This window comes from Neomonachus schauinslandi, chromosome 4, assembly GCF_002201575.2.
Source record: "Neomonachus schauinslandi chromosome 4, ASM220157v2, whole genome shotgun sequence".
In the NCBI taxonomy this organism is placed as follows: Eukaryota; Metazoa; Chordata; class Mammalia; order Carnivora; family Phocidae; genus Neomonachus; species Neomonachus schauinslandi.
Window position 1 is genome coordinate 73,212,161 of NC_058406.1, and position 16,036 is coordinate 73,228,196.

The 16,036-nt window shown below is 34.6% G+C and overlaps 1 protein-coding gene across 1 annotated transcript in view; it reads left to right on the forward strand.

Annotated features, from left to right (window-relative positions):
- PKN2 (protein kinase N2) overlaps positions 1-16,036 on the forward strand; it is a 139,224-nt gene that overhangs the window by 120,623 nt on the left and 2,565 nt on the right. Inside the window, exons 16-19 of the mRNA XM_021689950.2 lie at positions 1,989-2,165; positions 6,348-6,410; positions 7,600-7,676; positions 13,306-13,448. Of these exons, the coding sequence (XP_021545625.1) occupies positions 1,989-2,165; positions 6,348-6,410; positions 7,600-7,676; positions 13,306-13,448 (460 nt within the window). The remainder of the gene's footprint in view (positions 1-1,988; positions 2,166-6,347; positions 6,411-7,599; positions 7,677-13,305; positions 13,449-16,036) is intronic.

Consider the following 16,036-nt stretch of genomic DNA (forward strand, 5'->3'; position numbering starts at 1 on the left):
TAAACACTATTCCATAATAGCTGCATTTACTGTCAGTATTTAAAACTGAACAGATGTTTTAGTTCATAATCCAGAAGACAACTGTATTAACATAACATTAAAAAGTACATGCTCCTTCTACACAACAGGTATGTTTTTTTTTATTTATTTAAATGCAGTTAATTAACATATAATGTATTCTTGGTTTCAGAGGTAGAGGTCAGTGATTCTTCAGTCTTAAATAAAACCCAGTATTATATAAGTGCCCTCCTTAATGTCTGTCACCTCATTTACCCCATCCCCCGACTTCCCTCGCCTCCAGCAAACCTCAGTTTGTTTCCTGTGATTGAGAGTCTCTTATGGTCTGTTTCTCTCCCTCTCTGTTTTCGTCTTGCTGTTAAATGTTTTCAAAATTCTACTTAAATTTTTTTTTGAGTCATAGCAATGTAGTCTGGATACCCAAATAAATACTGTATCTTTAAAATTACCTTTTTAAAAAATAACTCCTCAAAAGAGGAGAAGAAAGAAGAATGGATCTGCCTCCCTCTAACATTAGCATTTTTTGACATTTTGAAATTAACAATAACAACAAAAATCTAAGCAATCTTTTAATTTTAAAAATAAAGGCATTGTTAATGCTTTTAAACAAACATTAATGTCAGTAAAGTGCCTATTTTATATTAGAGACATAATCTAATTGTTAATAAAATGTATATTAGTATCTTTATTTTGATCAGGTGCTTAAAATGTTAATTCCAACTTGTAGTTGAATAATATTTGATGGGCGCCTGGGTAGCTCAGTTGGTTAAACATCCAACTCTTGGTTTCTGCTCAGGTCATGGTCTGAGGGTCATGAGATCCAGCCCCGAGGTGGTCTCCACACTCAGCTCAAAGTCTGTTTGGGATTCTCTCGCTCTCAGTCCCTCTCTGCTCCCCCTGCTCGCTCGCTCGCTTGCCTACTCTCTCTCTCAAAAATAAATAAATAAATAAATAAATAAAATCTTTTAAAAAAATAAATTTGACCTGGTTTTCTTCTACTTTGAGTTTTAAAGTCAAGTTGATTACTAAATATTTTCAAGGAAAGAATGAATGGTATTTTTTGCTATTTAGGCAAAATTAATGTTCCAGAGTCTGTAAGGTTGACCACTGTTCTTTGTAGCAGCTTGTAAGAGTCAAGAGCTGCTACAAAAGCAAAACCTGTGATCGCTGTAGATTTTTACAAATTAGATCATTCTCAAGGAGCTTTCTTAAAGCATGTTAATAGAATTCTCCATGTAGTCTCTTTTCCAGTCAGCCTTCGAAATTAAAATTTTATGCAGCATGTCTTTACCTTTCAACTTCATATTTTATATGAAAAAATATTTGAATACTATAGCTTATGAATTATAAATACTGTCCTTGAAATTACCTTCATCACAAATTTTATATTTTTTAAATTATTCTTGGGGTGCCTGGGTGGCCCAGTTGAGCATCCCACTCTTGATTTCGGCTCAGGTCATGATCTCAGGGTCCTGGGATTGAACCCCATGGGCTCCCTGCTCAGAGGGGAGTCTCTTTCTCTCCCTCTCCCTCTGCTCCTCCCCGACCATGCACGCACGCTCTCTTTCTCTCCCTCTCTATAAAATAAATAAATCTTAAAAATTTTTCTTTAATTATTCTTTAGGTTGTTAAATTCTCACCAATTCCTGATAAACGGTCACAGTTTACCCCTAAGTAAGATTTCTTTAATTAACTATGACCACTAGCCCTGTAGGTGCTACTCTGATACTATAAATGTGAACTCTGATCTTTATGTCATGCTAATCATGTATTTTAGTTTTCATTAATATATTTTAACTACAGTTATATATATCAAGTAGACCAAATTTTTTAAAGTAAAACTAAGACACATTTTATGGTTTTAAAGTTACAATAGGTAAGAACTTTGCTTATTTTAGAGTTCAGTAATTTTTTAAAGAATGTTACTTCCAACTGGAACTTTTTTTATTTTTAAATGTTTTCTCTTACAGCCTGATGTGTGAAAAAAGAATTTTTGAAACTGTGAATAGTGTAAGACATCCGTTTTTGGTGAACCTTTTTGCATGTTTCCAAACCAAAGAGCATGTTTGCTTTGTAATGGAGTATGCTGCCGGTGGGGACCTAATGATGCACATTCACACTGATGTCTTTTCTGAACCAAGAGCTGTGTGAGTATGCTTTAGACATTTCTCTGAGTTTTCTTCATGACAGATTTCTTGCTAGGAAGGAAGAAAGCTCTCTGAACTTTTTTTTTCTTTCCATGAATGGAAAATTTCTGCAAAGAATATGAAAACTCACCTTACTTACCTCTTTGCCATATATAAATATATTTTACTCTGTTGTACATGTTGAAAAATTTATAGATTACCCTAAATCATACTTGATAATTTAGATACACAGTTTAGGTTCATTTTAGTAAAATTGCTTTTTTTTCTATTTTCTTCCTAGGGAATGCCATCTAGAATCATGGCTTTATTTTCTTAGAACCATGGCTTTAAATACTAACTATGCTCAAAATATATTGTTAAATGAAAAAAGAAAGTATAAAGGAGTCTCTATTGTGTATTTGTATAAAATATTTATATTTGCATTTTAAAGGGTAGTAAGTTAAGAGAATATAAATTAAATATTTGTTTGCTTGTGCTTACAGTATCTCTGAAAGGACATAAAAGAAACTTGTATGCATATTGCCTCCAATGAAAGGTGTAAAAAGCAAACTTTTCACTCTCTTTGTAGTTTTTGCTTTTTCAAATGCATAAAGAAAGGTAATAGGAAATACTTGAGATTAAAAATACATGTATATATATTTTCCCCCTACTGTTATCCCAGTTTTATAGCTTTTCAAGTAGTGAAGCTAGGATTTGAACCTAGGAAAGTGCTTTGAGTAGCCACACTCTGTATGCTGTTTACCAACTTTATATCTCCAGCCCTGACTTCTTGCCTAAACTTCCAACTCTAATAACATTGAGCACCAACTTGACTTCCCTTTGTATGACTAATAAGTATTTCTCTTTGCAAACTGAATTCCTGATTTTTCCCATTTCCCCCCCAACCTTACCCACCACTCCCAGGCCTGCTACTCTTCTAATCTTCCCTTTCTTAATGACAACACGAGTAGTTCAAGGCAAAACATAGGGAATCATTTTTTTAAGGCTTTATTTTAATTGCAATTAGTTAACATAAGTGTTATATTAGCTTCAGGTGTACAATATAGTGATGCATCACCTCATCACCTGGTGCTCATCAAAGGTGCCCTCCTTAATCCCCATCACCTATTTAACGCATCCCTCCAACCACCTGCCCTCTGGTAACCATCAGTGTGTTCTCTATAGTTAAGAGTCTGTTTCTTGATTTGAGGGAATCGCTTTTTTTTCCTTTTTTTTTTGAGGGAGTCATTCTTGATCCTCTTTTTCCCTCACATGCAACATCCAAATTATTATCAGGTCTGATCAACCTACTTACAAAACATCCCAAATCATAAAAATCATAAACCAGTAGTAAACCTTTACTGTCTGTATTCTGACAACTGACATTTGTGTAGTATTTTCACTTTCACTCCTTTATTTGGTTCTGATCATGACAATTAGAAGTATATAGAGTAAATAGGAGTCCTCTCATACCTTCAAGTTTCAGATGAAGAAATAGAGGGATTAGTTCTGGTGGTTAGTGATGCTTTCAAAAAGGAGAAAAAAGCCAGAAAGTAGAAGGCTTTCCCTGAATATTTAAGGGTTAAAAGCAGAGCATCTAGACTATGCCTAGCCTGTGCTAACTGCACATAGGAATTTGTTTGGTTTTGTTTTGCTATGCTCTGCCTTTTTGATGAGAATACAAGGCATATACAAATGAAACTGTTAAGCCCAGTGAAATACAAGAATAAAATCCTACATTGTAGTACTTCAAATCTGAAGTACCTCCCTTTGATAAGATCCCATTAGATTAGATAGATCTCACCTCAAATGTTATTTCTTTGAAATCCTTTCCTGAGTACCCTATCTAAAATACCACTACATCACTAATGCCCAAATCAGATCAGTCTTATTCTATTTTCTATTTTATTATCTCCATAGCACTTTATTTCTACCTGAAACCATCTATTTATTTTTTATGTTTTTATTGCCTGCTCCCGTCACTAAAAGAGAGGATGGTGTCTATTCTGTGTATTAGTGGAAACACCTAGAAGTGTAGCTGTCACATACTAGGTGATCAGTGAATTGTTATTGACCAAGACGGTGGTATCAAAAATAATTTGTCTTCTAGCTTTGGACCATTAGATAAATTAGTTACTCTGAGAGCTTCATTTTCTGTTTCTGTAAAATATTTAAAGGCTTGATTTGAAGTTTAATATTAAATTAATATTTAATGTTAAAAGCAAAAATATCCCACATAGTACCTGATACATAGTATAGTAAGCTTCAGTGAAATATATATTTTAAACAATATACCCATTAGTTGTTGGATATCATTAGGGCATTTTGTTTACAAAAAATGAAATAAAAAAGAAATCAAGGTATTTTTATAATTGTTATAATATGTTTTGTCACTAAAATAAGTTTCCTAAAAACTTAATGTATAAAAATAACTACCTTAAGCAATTTTAGAATCGCATCTGTTTAATGGACTTCAGCTAAATTCTTTAAACTTTCAGCAAATAATTATATAAGATCTAATGTGTAACCAAATATTTCTAAATATTTGCATTTTTAAATTCTCCCAAATTATGGTCCCATTTTTTGTAAAAATATGTAAACATAAAACATAGCTAAATTATCTACCTGTGCATGTAAGTGTATTCTAAAAATTTGAACAACATTCACCAAACTAACAAGAGTAATATCTCTGTAGATGGTAGTGGCATTGGGGTGAGATGGATAGATGGATGAATGAAATACTGTGCTTTGGGACCCAGGGATATTATGTGTACTTTACAGAGAAAATATCTATGTATTACTTGCACAGTTAAGAACTGACCCTCCTGGGGTGCCTGGGTGGCTCAGTTGGTTAAGCGACTGCCTTCGGCTCAGGTCATGATCCTGGAGTCCCGGGATCGAGTCCCGCGTCGGGCTCCCTGCTCGGCAGGGAGTCTGCCTCTCTCTCTGACCCTCCCTCCTCTCATGCTCTCTATCTCATTCTCTCTCTCAAATAAATAAATAAAATCTTTAAAAAAAAAAAAAAAAAAAAGAACTGACCCTCCTAAGTTTTTCCTTATAAGCTATCCCACACTGAAGACAGATCTCCTTTTTTAAATTAGTTCATTTATTACCTACCTTCTCGTTTATTAAGTCCCATGTGTCAGGCATTGTGCTAAACATTTAGGATAAACACTGCAAAAGACCAACATGGTCCTATTCCTCAAGAGTTAATATTTCTTGCTGGGCTCAAGTTTTCCTAAGATCCAAACCCATTTATGCAATTTCTTTACCTGCCCCAAGGCAATTCAAACTCAACATGTCTAAAGCTAACCTCATTTTCTGCACAAAACTTTGGCTACTTCTCTGTATCTTTACCTATCACTCTTTACACTAAGAAGGAAAGCTCGAGAGTTATCTTAAGTTTTTCTCTCTCCTTCATCCTCTGCTGCTAGGGAGACACCAAGTCTTGTGCTAATTTTAAAGTTTCTCTTGAATCCATCTCCTACCCTGTGTTGCCCCTATATGGGAGGTTCTCATGGTCTTCCATCTTTACTACCATATCGTAACAACCTTACCTGTTTGTGGTTTCCCTCTAGATATCTACCTACTTCTACTCCAGCCTTCACACTACTCTCCTGAAAAATCTTTCTCACATAAATGTGATCATTCTGCTCTGATTTAAATGGTCTGATTCTCTATTGCTAAAAAAAGAAATTTCAGTATCCATAATATGATATTCAGGGTCCTTCACAACTTGACCCCGGGCTATCTTTTCAGTCTTGTCTCCCACTTCTTCCCCATTCTTAACTTTAGCCACAAAAACATTGGTTGTCAAATTTACACCTTTTACACCTCTATTGCTTTCCCTGTAAGGGAATGAATGCCCTGTATTTCCCCCATGAGAGTTCTATACCTTTCACACAGTCCTTCTGCCCTTAAGGTAAATTGTAATTTCTCCAGATGAGATGTCTACTCTAAGGACTTTAGTGACACCACCTGCAGGCAAAGTTAATGGCTTCCATTGTAGAAATTGTATTTTTCTTACTTTTTAATTTTACCCCTGATATTTAGCACATGTCTTACTGTGTCTGGCACATAGTAAGGACTAAATAAATATTTGTGAAATTAGTTAACTACAGAATTCTGCTTTGAAGCATAAAAGTATAAACTGGGATTCAAGAGCAGTGGAATTTATTAAACTTCTTCTATTTCTTCAAACAGATTTTATGCTGCATGTGTAGTTCTTGGGTTGCAGTATTTACATGAACACAAAATTGTTTATAGGTGAGTAAAGTTTTGATACTTTCTAATGGCTTACTTTTGGTGTGAATTTGAATTAAAAATAATTAAGAAAGATATTTTGTGTCTAACCAGCTTTTTAATTTTCTCGTTCAAATAAGTGACCTCTAAAAATATTAAGCTCCAGTTCTTTAAAAGAAATAGTTAACACAGTAATTATATGATGAAACTCTTTGTTCTTCTTCTTCTGCCCGTTACCTAACTAAAATAGTCAAATTATGAGTTGGCCTATGATAACAGAATTCACCAACAATATTCATTCTGGTGAATATTTTATGTTCAGCTGATCCACTGCAGAAAACTTTGATAGACCAATACTACTCAAAATTTGTCCATGATAAAATCAGTAGCTTGTGCCAGAATATAAAACCACCCTGCTTCCTTAAGTGTTGCTCTCAACTAAACACTACCTGGTAACATAGCTGATTTATGTACTAGTATAAGCACCTTATCAAGTTGCAGACCAGTAACAAATAGTTAATAGCCCAGCAGCCAAGCAATGGACTACACTTTGAATAGCATTGCTCTAGACTGGACAAATTCAGGAAGGCCAGTAAGAACTAGGAGACTAAAAACATCAGTTTATTCAAACTTCTAACAGTATTTCCAAGGTAAGGGTTTTCTCATGGTCTGATTTTACTCAAAGGATAAAATATTTTTAACTTAATTTTTAATCAGTATGGATAGATAGCTTTCTCCTTATTTTACATTATTCTCTTAGAAGGTTAAACCTGCACTCTTAATACTTTATTTATACTGTGAGCTTGACAGTTTTTTCTTATGAGTGGTGTGTAGGCAAACTTTAAACTTAGTCCAAGTCAGATTTATCACAAATAACAAATTAATAGAACCAGAGTTAAAAATACTTGAATTCCTTCCATGCTTTAAAATACATATTTGAGTAGATAAAACATTCCTTTTTTAAAATATATTCTTCTCTATATAATAGGGCAAAAATTATTTAGAAACTATATTATGTAGAGTAATAAAGCTGCCAAAAGAAAGAAGAGTGAACGGTTGTAATAGAATATTTAAATCTCAAATCATAACTTGAAAAACTCATTTTTAGTAAAGAAAAAGTACAGCTGCTATTGAAATGAAATGATTTTTATCCTACATTATCTACTGATTTTATTGATTTTTTTTCATTTTGCATTTTTTTTATCCTGAACAGAGATTTGAAATTGGATAACTTATTGCTAGATACAGAGGGCTTTGTGAAAATTGCTGATTTTGGTCTTTGCAAAGAAGGTAATTGGATATTTTAAAGTTCCTTTTCTGATGGATTACTATTCCTTTGTACTTGGTAGTTTCAAGTTTGTCTATAGAGAGCAAAATGCATTTCTGACTTTAATCTTTATTAAGATGTTATAGACTGTTCACGTAACCTGATTATCACATTATTAAAAATTCTGTGGATATGAATAAGGTTAGGTTTTCAGAAATCATAATATAAAACCTAAGATCGTCTTTGTATGATTAATAATTCTGTCACTACTCTGAGAAAACATTGGTTAAGCACCAAATTTTTTACTTTGCTGGGAGTGTACAGAGTACATTACATAGGCCTAATAACTTCTCTTCAGCTTCTTAAAACTTACAACATTTTTAAATAGGAAGAAAATATGCGTGTATCTCAGAATCCTTTCTATATGTTCAAAAAATAAATAAATAAAAGGGAATGTGAATCCGAGGTGGCAAAAGTGTAAAGACTGAAGGCGTACGCACCAGATAGCCCTAGGTTTGAATCCTGGCTTTGCCACTTATTTGCTATGTTTTTGAATGAGTTACTTCGAACCTCAATAAGTCTGTAATTCCTCTTGTTTAAGAGTATTTTGAGAATTGGAGATATGTGGCCTAGTGTCTAACATACAGTAAATAGGTATTCTCATCTTGACATTTAATACATTGCATTGTAATGAATATTGTCTATGTCCCCCTTCTACACTGAGTAGCTTCTTGTTTCTTATTCAGCTTTTTTTCCATAGCACATGTATAATATAGTGCTTGGCACATCGTAAATATTCTGTGAATGTCTGATTAATATAAGTAGTTGGACGAGTGAATGAGTGAACTTTGTAAATATATCTCCATCAATTACCCACCAACCTCTTAATCTGAATCCGATAATATTTTTTTCTCTTATTGGACTTCCCTGTATTGAACACGGTTGATTTAAACGCTTTTGCCCTTAGCCCATTGCTTTTCACTGCTAGTTTTTAACTACAAGCAATATGCTAATGATTCCCAGATCTATTATTCCTTTCCTAACATAAATATTCAACTATCTACTTGACAGCTTTGAATAGTCAATAGATACCTCCAATGCTATACAAACAAAAATAGTTTCTTTTCTTCAAATAGCTAGTTTGTAGTTGATGGTGCCACAATCTTCTCAATGTCCCAACTTGAAAATGTGTTACTATCCTGGACTCTGTTGTCTTCACTTTTCCACATCAAGTTAATGACCAAATTGTGCTGACATCTACCTTCTTAATATTTCTTAAATTGTTCGTTTCCCCTCCACTACTGCCAGCTGTCATCTTGTTTTGACAAAACTAATAGCCTCTTCACCTTTCCTCTCTCTAGATTTTTTTTCTCCTTCAAATCCACCTGCCATGTAGTTGCCAAAATGCTAAAAGGGTCCATGTAAATACAAATCTGACTATGGCACACCCCTGCTAAAAACCCTTCAATGTCTAAGACGTGGTACACAGTGCCCTTCCTGGTCTGCCTGTCTTGCCTCTCCAGCCAGCTGTCTTGCTGCTCTCTGCCTAGTGCTTTCTGCTTCAGCAACAATGAACTGTTGACAGTCTGTGTCCCTCCACCAGTATCATCCATCCCAACTCTATTTGCTAATTAATGTTTGCTCATCCTTCAAACTCAACTCAGGTGTTGCCTCCCCAGAAAAGTTACCTGAGGTTCCTCTCTTATCCCACCTCCCAAGTCAACTGTAGGAGCCCTTCTTCAGTGTTTCCATAATATCTTGCTTTTACTATATCATTATAAAATTATCAATATATGGGGTGGCTCATTTGATTAAGCATCCCCAACTCTTGACTTCGGCTCAGGTCATGATCTCAGGGTTGTGAGATTGAGCCTCACGTTGGGCTCTGCATTGAGCATGGAGCCTGCTTAAGATTCTTTCTCCCTCTCCCTCTGCCCCTCCCCCGCACTCTTACCCTCTCCCTCTCTCTCTCTCTCAAAAAAAAAAAGTATCAATATATATCTGCTTTCTTCCAGTTTCCTGTAAGCTCCTTAAAGACAAGAACTGTATCTTTCATTTTTATGTTTATACCATTTGGCGTGGATGCCTAGAACTTAACAGGTACACAGAAAATATATATTGAATAACCAGACTTATGAAACATGTTTTTCTTCATTATCATAAAAATATGTAATACATTATAATAATAATAGCTAACAATTTTTGAACATTTACTATATGCCAAGCACTTTATCAAATGCTTCATAGGCATGATCTCCTTTAATTTGTAACAGTCTTGTGGAGGTAACAGTCTTGTGAAGGTAGGTAGTAGTACTAATCCATAGATGAGGAAACTAGCCTTTGAGGTTAGACAACTTTTCTAAGCTTCTCACAGCTAACACGTGGCAAAGCAGGAGTTTAAACCCAGATTTTTATGACTCCAGAGCCTGATGTTAACTCCTTCCTTGGAGTTTTACCAATTGAAGTCCTAGCTAATTGGGGGTACTTTCACCTTTCTTCAAAAATATCAGGACAAGAAAATTTATCAGAATGAATTAGATATGATAACTAAATTACTGTAATTGACATATATATTACATTAAAAGGTCACAGATTTTATAATACTACTACTATAAACAAAAGAAAGCAAAAAATTAGTTTTTTCCTAAAAGTATGGCATCTGTAATATACTCTAGTTGTGATCAAAGCATAAAAGATCAAGATTTTTCTTAACTAAGGTTTTCTTAATCTTGGCCAAGTCCTTTAAAAGGCTTTTGTAGGGGCGCCTGGGTGGCTTAGTCGTTAAGCATCTGCCTTTGGCTCAGGTCATGGTCCCAAGGTCCTGGGATCGAGCCCTGCATCAGGCTCCCTGCTTGGCGGGAAGCCTGCTTCTCCCTCTCCCACTCCCCCTGCTTGTGTTCCCTCTCTCGCTGTCTCTCTTTCTCTCTCTCTCTGTCGAATAAATAAATAAAATCTTTAAATAAATAAATAAAAATAAAAGGCTTTTGTAGAACTTATATAGATACTGTATCAGCTTTCTTTAAAATAATATTTTATTGAAGAAAAAGGAACTGGTGTGACAATGTTTACGAAATTTTGCAAAAACAAAATTTCTCCACCTTTATGTGCTAATGTATTTAATTATGCTCTTCATGTCTTGGTCCATAGACTCACAAATTCGTTTGAGATTTTTGGCCATTATACCTTTTAAAATTTAGAATTGAGAACTTTTCTTTCAAATTCTTAATACGCTTTGTAAGGAGCTTTTTAACACTTTAGAATATATTGAGACATTATCTTCAGTATGTACAATGTATATTTGAAATATATTACTGAATTATGAAAAATTAAATTATGAGGAACATAAATTTGAGAACTAGTTAACTAAAAGACTAATACCGTATCTCTATGACACATTTAGTTAACTTTATTTTACTGTTTTTTTATTTCGATTCCAGTATAGTTAATATATGATGTTACATTCGTTTCAGATGTACAATATAGTAGAATCAACCATTCTGTACATTACTCAGTGTTCATCATGACAAGTGAACTCTTTAATCTCCTATTTCACCCATCCCCCCAACCCACCTCCCCTCTGGTAACCATCAGTTTGTTCTCTATAGTTAAGAGTCTGTTTCTTGATTTATCTGTTTGTTTTTTTCCTTTGTTTGTTTCTTAAATTCCACATGAGTGAAATCATATGGTATTTGTCTTTCCTTGACTTATTTCACTTAGCATTATACTCTCTAGCTCCATCCGTGTTGTTCCAAATGGCAAGATTTCATTCCTTTCTATAGCTGAATAATATTCCTGTGTGTGTGTGTGTGTGTACACATATATATATGTGTATCTATCTATCTATATATATATACCATATCTTCTTTGGCAAGATTTCATTCCTTTTTATGGCTAAATAATATTGCATTATATATATATATATATATCACATCTTCTTTATCCACTCATCTATCAATGGGCACTTGGGCTACTTCCATATTTTGGCTATTGTAAATAAACATAGGGGTGCATATATCCTTTCAAATGGTGTGAGTGTTAAGTGCTAAGTGTTTTTGTATTCTTTGAGTGAATACCCAGTAGCTGGTAAATTTTTGAGGAACCTCCATACTGTTTTCCACAGAGGCTGCACCAGTTTGCATTCCCACCAGCAGTACACAGGGGCTCCTTTCTCTCCACATCCTCACCAACACTCGTTTCTTGTGTTTTTGGTTTTCACCATTCAGACTGGTGTGAGGTGGTATCTCACTGTGGTTTCGATTTGCATTTTCCTGATGATGAGTGATGTTGAACATCTTTTCATGTGTCTGTTGATCATCTGTATGTCTTCTTTGGAGAGCTGTCTATTCATGTCTTCTGCCCATTTTTTAAGTGTATTATTTGGTTTTTGGGGTGTTGAGTTGTATCAGTTCTTTATATATTTTGCATGCTAACCCTTTATCAGATATGTCATTTGCAGATTATCTTCTCCCATTCAGTAGCTTGTCTTTTCAATTGGTTGATTGTTTCTTCACTGTTGTAGAAGTTTGTTTTTTTTTTTTTTAAAGATTTTATTTATTTATTTGAGAGAGAGAGTGAGAGAGAGAAAGAGCACAAGAGGGGGGAGCGGGAGAGGGAGAAGCAGCCTCCCTGCTGAGCAGGGAGCCCGATGCGGGACTCGATCCCGGGACTCCAGGATCATGACCTGAGCCGAAGGCAGTCGCTTAACCAACTGAGCCACCCAGGCGCCCTGTGTAGAAGTTTTTATTTTAATGTAGTCTCAATAGCTTACTTTTGCTTTTATTTCCCTTGTCTCAGGAGACCTATTTAGAAAGATGTTGCTACGGCCAATGTCAGAGAAGTTACTGCCTGTGCTCTTTTCTGGGATTTTTATGGTTTCAGGTGTCATATTTAGGTCTTTAATCCATTTTGAGTTTATTTTTTGTATGGTATAAGAAAGTAGTCCAGTTTCATTCTTTTGCATGTAGCTGTCTAGTTTTCCCAGCACTATTTGTTGAAGAGACTTTCTTTTTCCCATTGCATATTCTTGCCTCTTTTGTTGAAGATTAATTGACCATATAATTGTGGGTTTATTTCTGGGGCTTTCTATCCTGTTCCATAGATCTATGTGTCTGTTTTTGTGCCAGTACCATAATGTTTTGATTACTATAGCTTTGTAGTATTACTTAAAATCTAGAATTGTGATATCTCCAGTTTGTTTTTCTTTTTCAAGATTGTTTTGGTGGCTAACTCTGGATTATCCAAGGGTTTGCTTTTTGGTATTTTCTATACTATACTTAATGTTATTTTTGTAATGAACCAAATAAAATATTTGAAAGATTGATTTTGAAAGATGATAGAAATTGAAGCTCAGAATCAGTTTTTTGTTGTAACTTCTTAGCATCACTTGTAAAGTAATGACAAGAAAGAGAAAAGTAAATAAAGTATAAAAATTTTATTTATTTTTACACATTAATTAAATAGTAGAGTTACTATTGCACAGTTTTCTCTATACCAGTCCTTAACATTTTCTTTAGAAGTCTGGTATATCTTGAGTTTGGTCACCATATACAAATGTGGAATTTTAATTTTGCTTCCTAAGGATATCGTCTAATGTTTTATCTATCATCTAGATTTTTTTCTTCGCTAACAAACACTTAAATTTTACCTTTTCAGGAATGGGATATGGAGATAGAACAAGCACATTTTGTGGCACTCCTGAATTTCTTGCCCCAGAAGTATTAACAGAAACATCCTATACAAGGGCTGTAGATTGGTGGGGACTTGGAGTTCTTATATATGAAATGCTCGTTGGTGAGGTAAGCACTATAAAATAGATGAAAGAGAAATGAGGAAAGATGATTGAAAGAACAAAAGATGTCATTTATAAATGACTTAATATGTCTCCTGCATAAGTGGAACTTAAGTTTTATACATATTTATAATATACTAATAATTGCCTATGATTCTACCTGTCTTGTACCTCTATACCTGTAACAAAAAGTCAGCTATACATTAGTCAAAATAAATATTACCTTCAGAAAGGGTATCGTAGAATTAAAAGATTAACATTTTTCCCCTCCTCTTTTCTTCAGATTAACTTAAAATAAATTTCTGGGGGGCACCTGGGTGGCTCAGTCAGTTGTGTTTGACTCTTGGTTTCAGCTTAGGTCATGATCTCAGTGTCATGAGATCAAATTCCGCATCTGGCTCCATGCTCAGTGTGGAGTCGGCTTAAGATTCTCCCCCCCCCCCCCCCCCCCCCCCCGCCAACTTGTGTGTGCATGCACTTGCTTGCTCTCTCTAGGTGAAAAAAATTAAAAATTTATTTCTGGGGATAGCTTCATTTTACACAGGAATTGTTACACTTAGGAAACAGTGAGTTATATCTAATAAATAAAGCAACAATAATTGGTTAATCTATTTTGTTATAAACTGTTGGAAATGATAAATTAGAGTGGAATTGGGAAAGGGTAAATATTTAGACAGGTAATTGAAAACCGCTTCGAGGGGCTTGGTGATCTTAGGATGCAAAAAAGAAAAAAAGACCTTGGTTCATTACTTTACAGTTTTCCCAGCACCAACAGTCTTCTTGTACATTCTAGGTGTGAATAAATTAGTAGCTGAATAAATGATTGACCAAATTATTGAATGTCAGAAATTTCTAAAGTTTTACTCTGTATTGTCATTTAATGGCACTTGTTCCAAACAAAGGATTTTAGTCTTTCCAAAAGACAGCCCCTTTGGTATGTCAAACTGGAGTGGATACTTAGAAAAGGAGGAAAAGAAATCACTAATTAAAATGTTTACCGGGCGCCTGGGTGGCTCAGTTGGTTAAGCGACTGCCTTCGGCTCAGGTCATGATCCTGGAGTCCCGGGATTGGGTCCCGCATCGGGCTCCCTGCTCTGCAGGGAGTCTGCTCCTCCCTCTGACCCTCCCCGCTCTCATGTGCTCTCTGTTTCTCTCATTCTCTCTGTCTCAAATAAATAAATTAAAAAAAAAAAAAAAATCTTTAAAATGTTTACCATGTGCTAGGCACTGTATTATTGGCTTATGGATACTAGCTCATTTAGTTTTTCAGCAACCTGTAATGAGCTCAATACTAGTCTTATGCCCATTTCAAGGTATATAAATGGAGACACAAAGAAGTTAACATGCTTTAAAGTCACAGAGTTCTCATGTGGTGGAGCTGGGATTTTTAACTCTGGCTCTCTGGCTTCACAACCTCTCAAACAATTATGTTTTGCTACCTCAGGGTATGGAATCCACCCAAACTTATTGCTATTCTTAAGACCAGTAATCCAGATCTGAAAATTTTGACCTCTATCTCGAAAAGCTGTTATACAGCGTTTTAGGATGGGAAGATATATTTTATCCCTAATCTACAGTGGTCTTTGCTTTCTAAGAATGCCAGAAGTACTCATAATAGATGTTTCCATAAGCTCTGGCATACTTGAACTCCCCCCCCACTTTTTTTTTTCTTTTTAAGTAAGATTTTTGTTGCTTTGATTTTTTTAAATGTTGCATTCATTTATGTATGAGATGTAATTAAGTTACCAAAAATTATATGCTTGCTTAAAATTTATTCCCCATATTAGAGCTGACAGGCAAAAGTATGAATTTATTACAAAATACTACAGAATTAAGAGCCAGTCGATTCTACCTCCTCTTATCCTAAAGTGACTGGAAAACTTGGCGGTGAACAAATGAGGAAGCTCTTGTTCTGTACTTTTTAAAAGAGCTTCTAATTGATTAACCTCCTAATTAGTAGGATATAAAAGACAAGGGATCCAGCTCATCCTTCACAATTTTTTATTGCACCTTTGTAAGAGAATAGTTGGGAAAAGAACTAAACTTAAAACTCATTGATATACTTTATAATTTTATAGCATTGGTAAAATTTTAGCAGTAACTTAACTGTGATAAAATGAGGTTTGGCTAAAGTTTATGTTTAATTTCTCTATTATTACAAATAATTGAAAACTCACGGTATATCATGCATTTTCAAATTTGTTTTTGAGATTTGTATTTGTGTTTGTATGGGTTTTGAGGACTGGAAAGACTCCAGGAATAAACTAACTAGGTACTAGGTCTCCTTTCCTAGTGCCAAATGATAATGAAAGTATCAGAGAAGTTTAAAGTATAAACTTAGATACTGGAGCTGGACTCTTGACATCTGAAAAGACCATTGAATTCTTTTTATACCTACTTTAGACACATTTGTTAGCATTCTATTTTTAGTTCTGTTAGCAGAAACAAGGAACTTTAACATCTTAATGAATATGTGGGTATATCTTCACTATTCAGGGAGTTGTAGAGTGACATTTTTTAAATTCAAAATTGACTCATCAAATAGACAAAAGTGCTTTGGATTACCACTTGAAATTCTGATTGAGAATCCTTGTG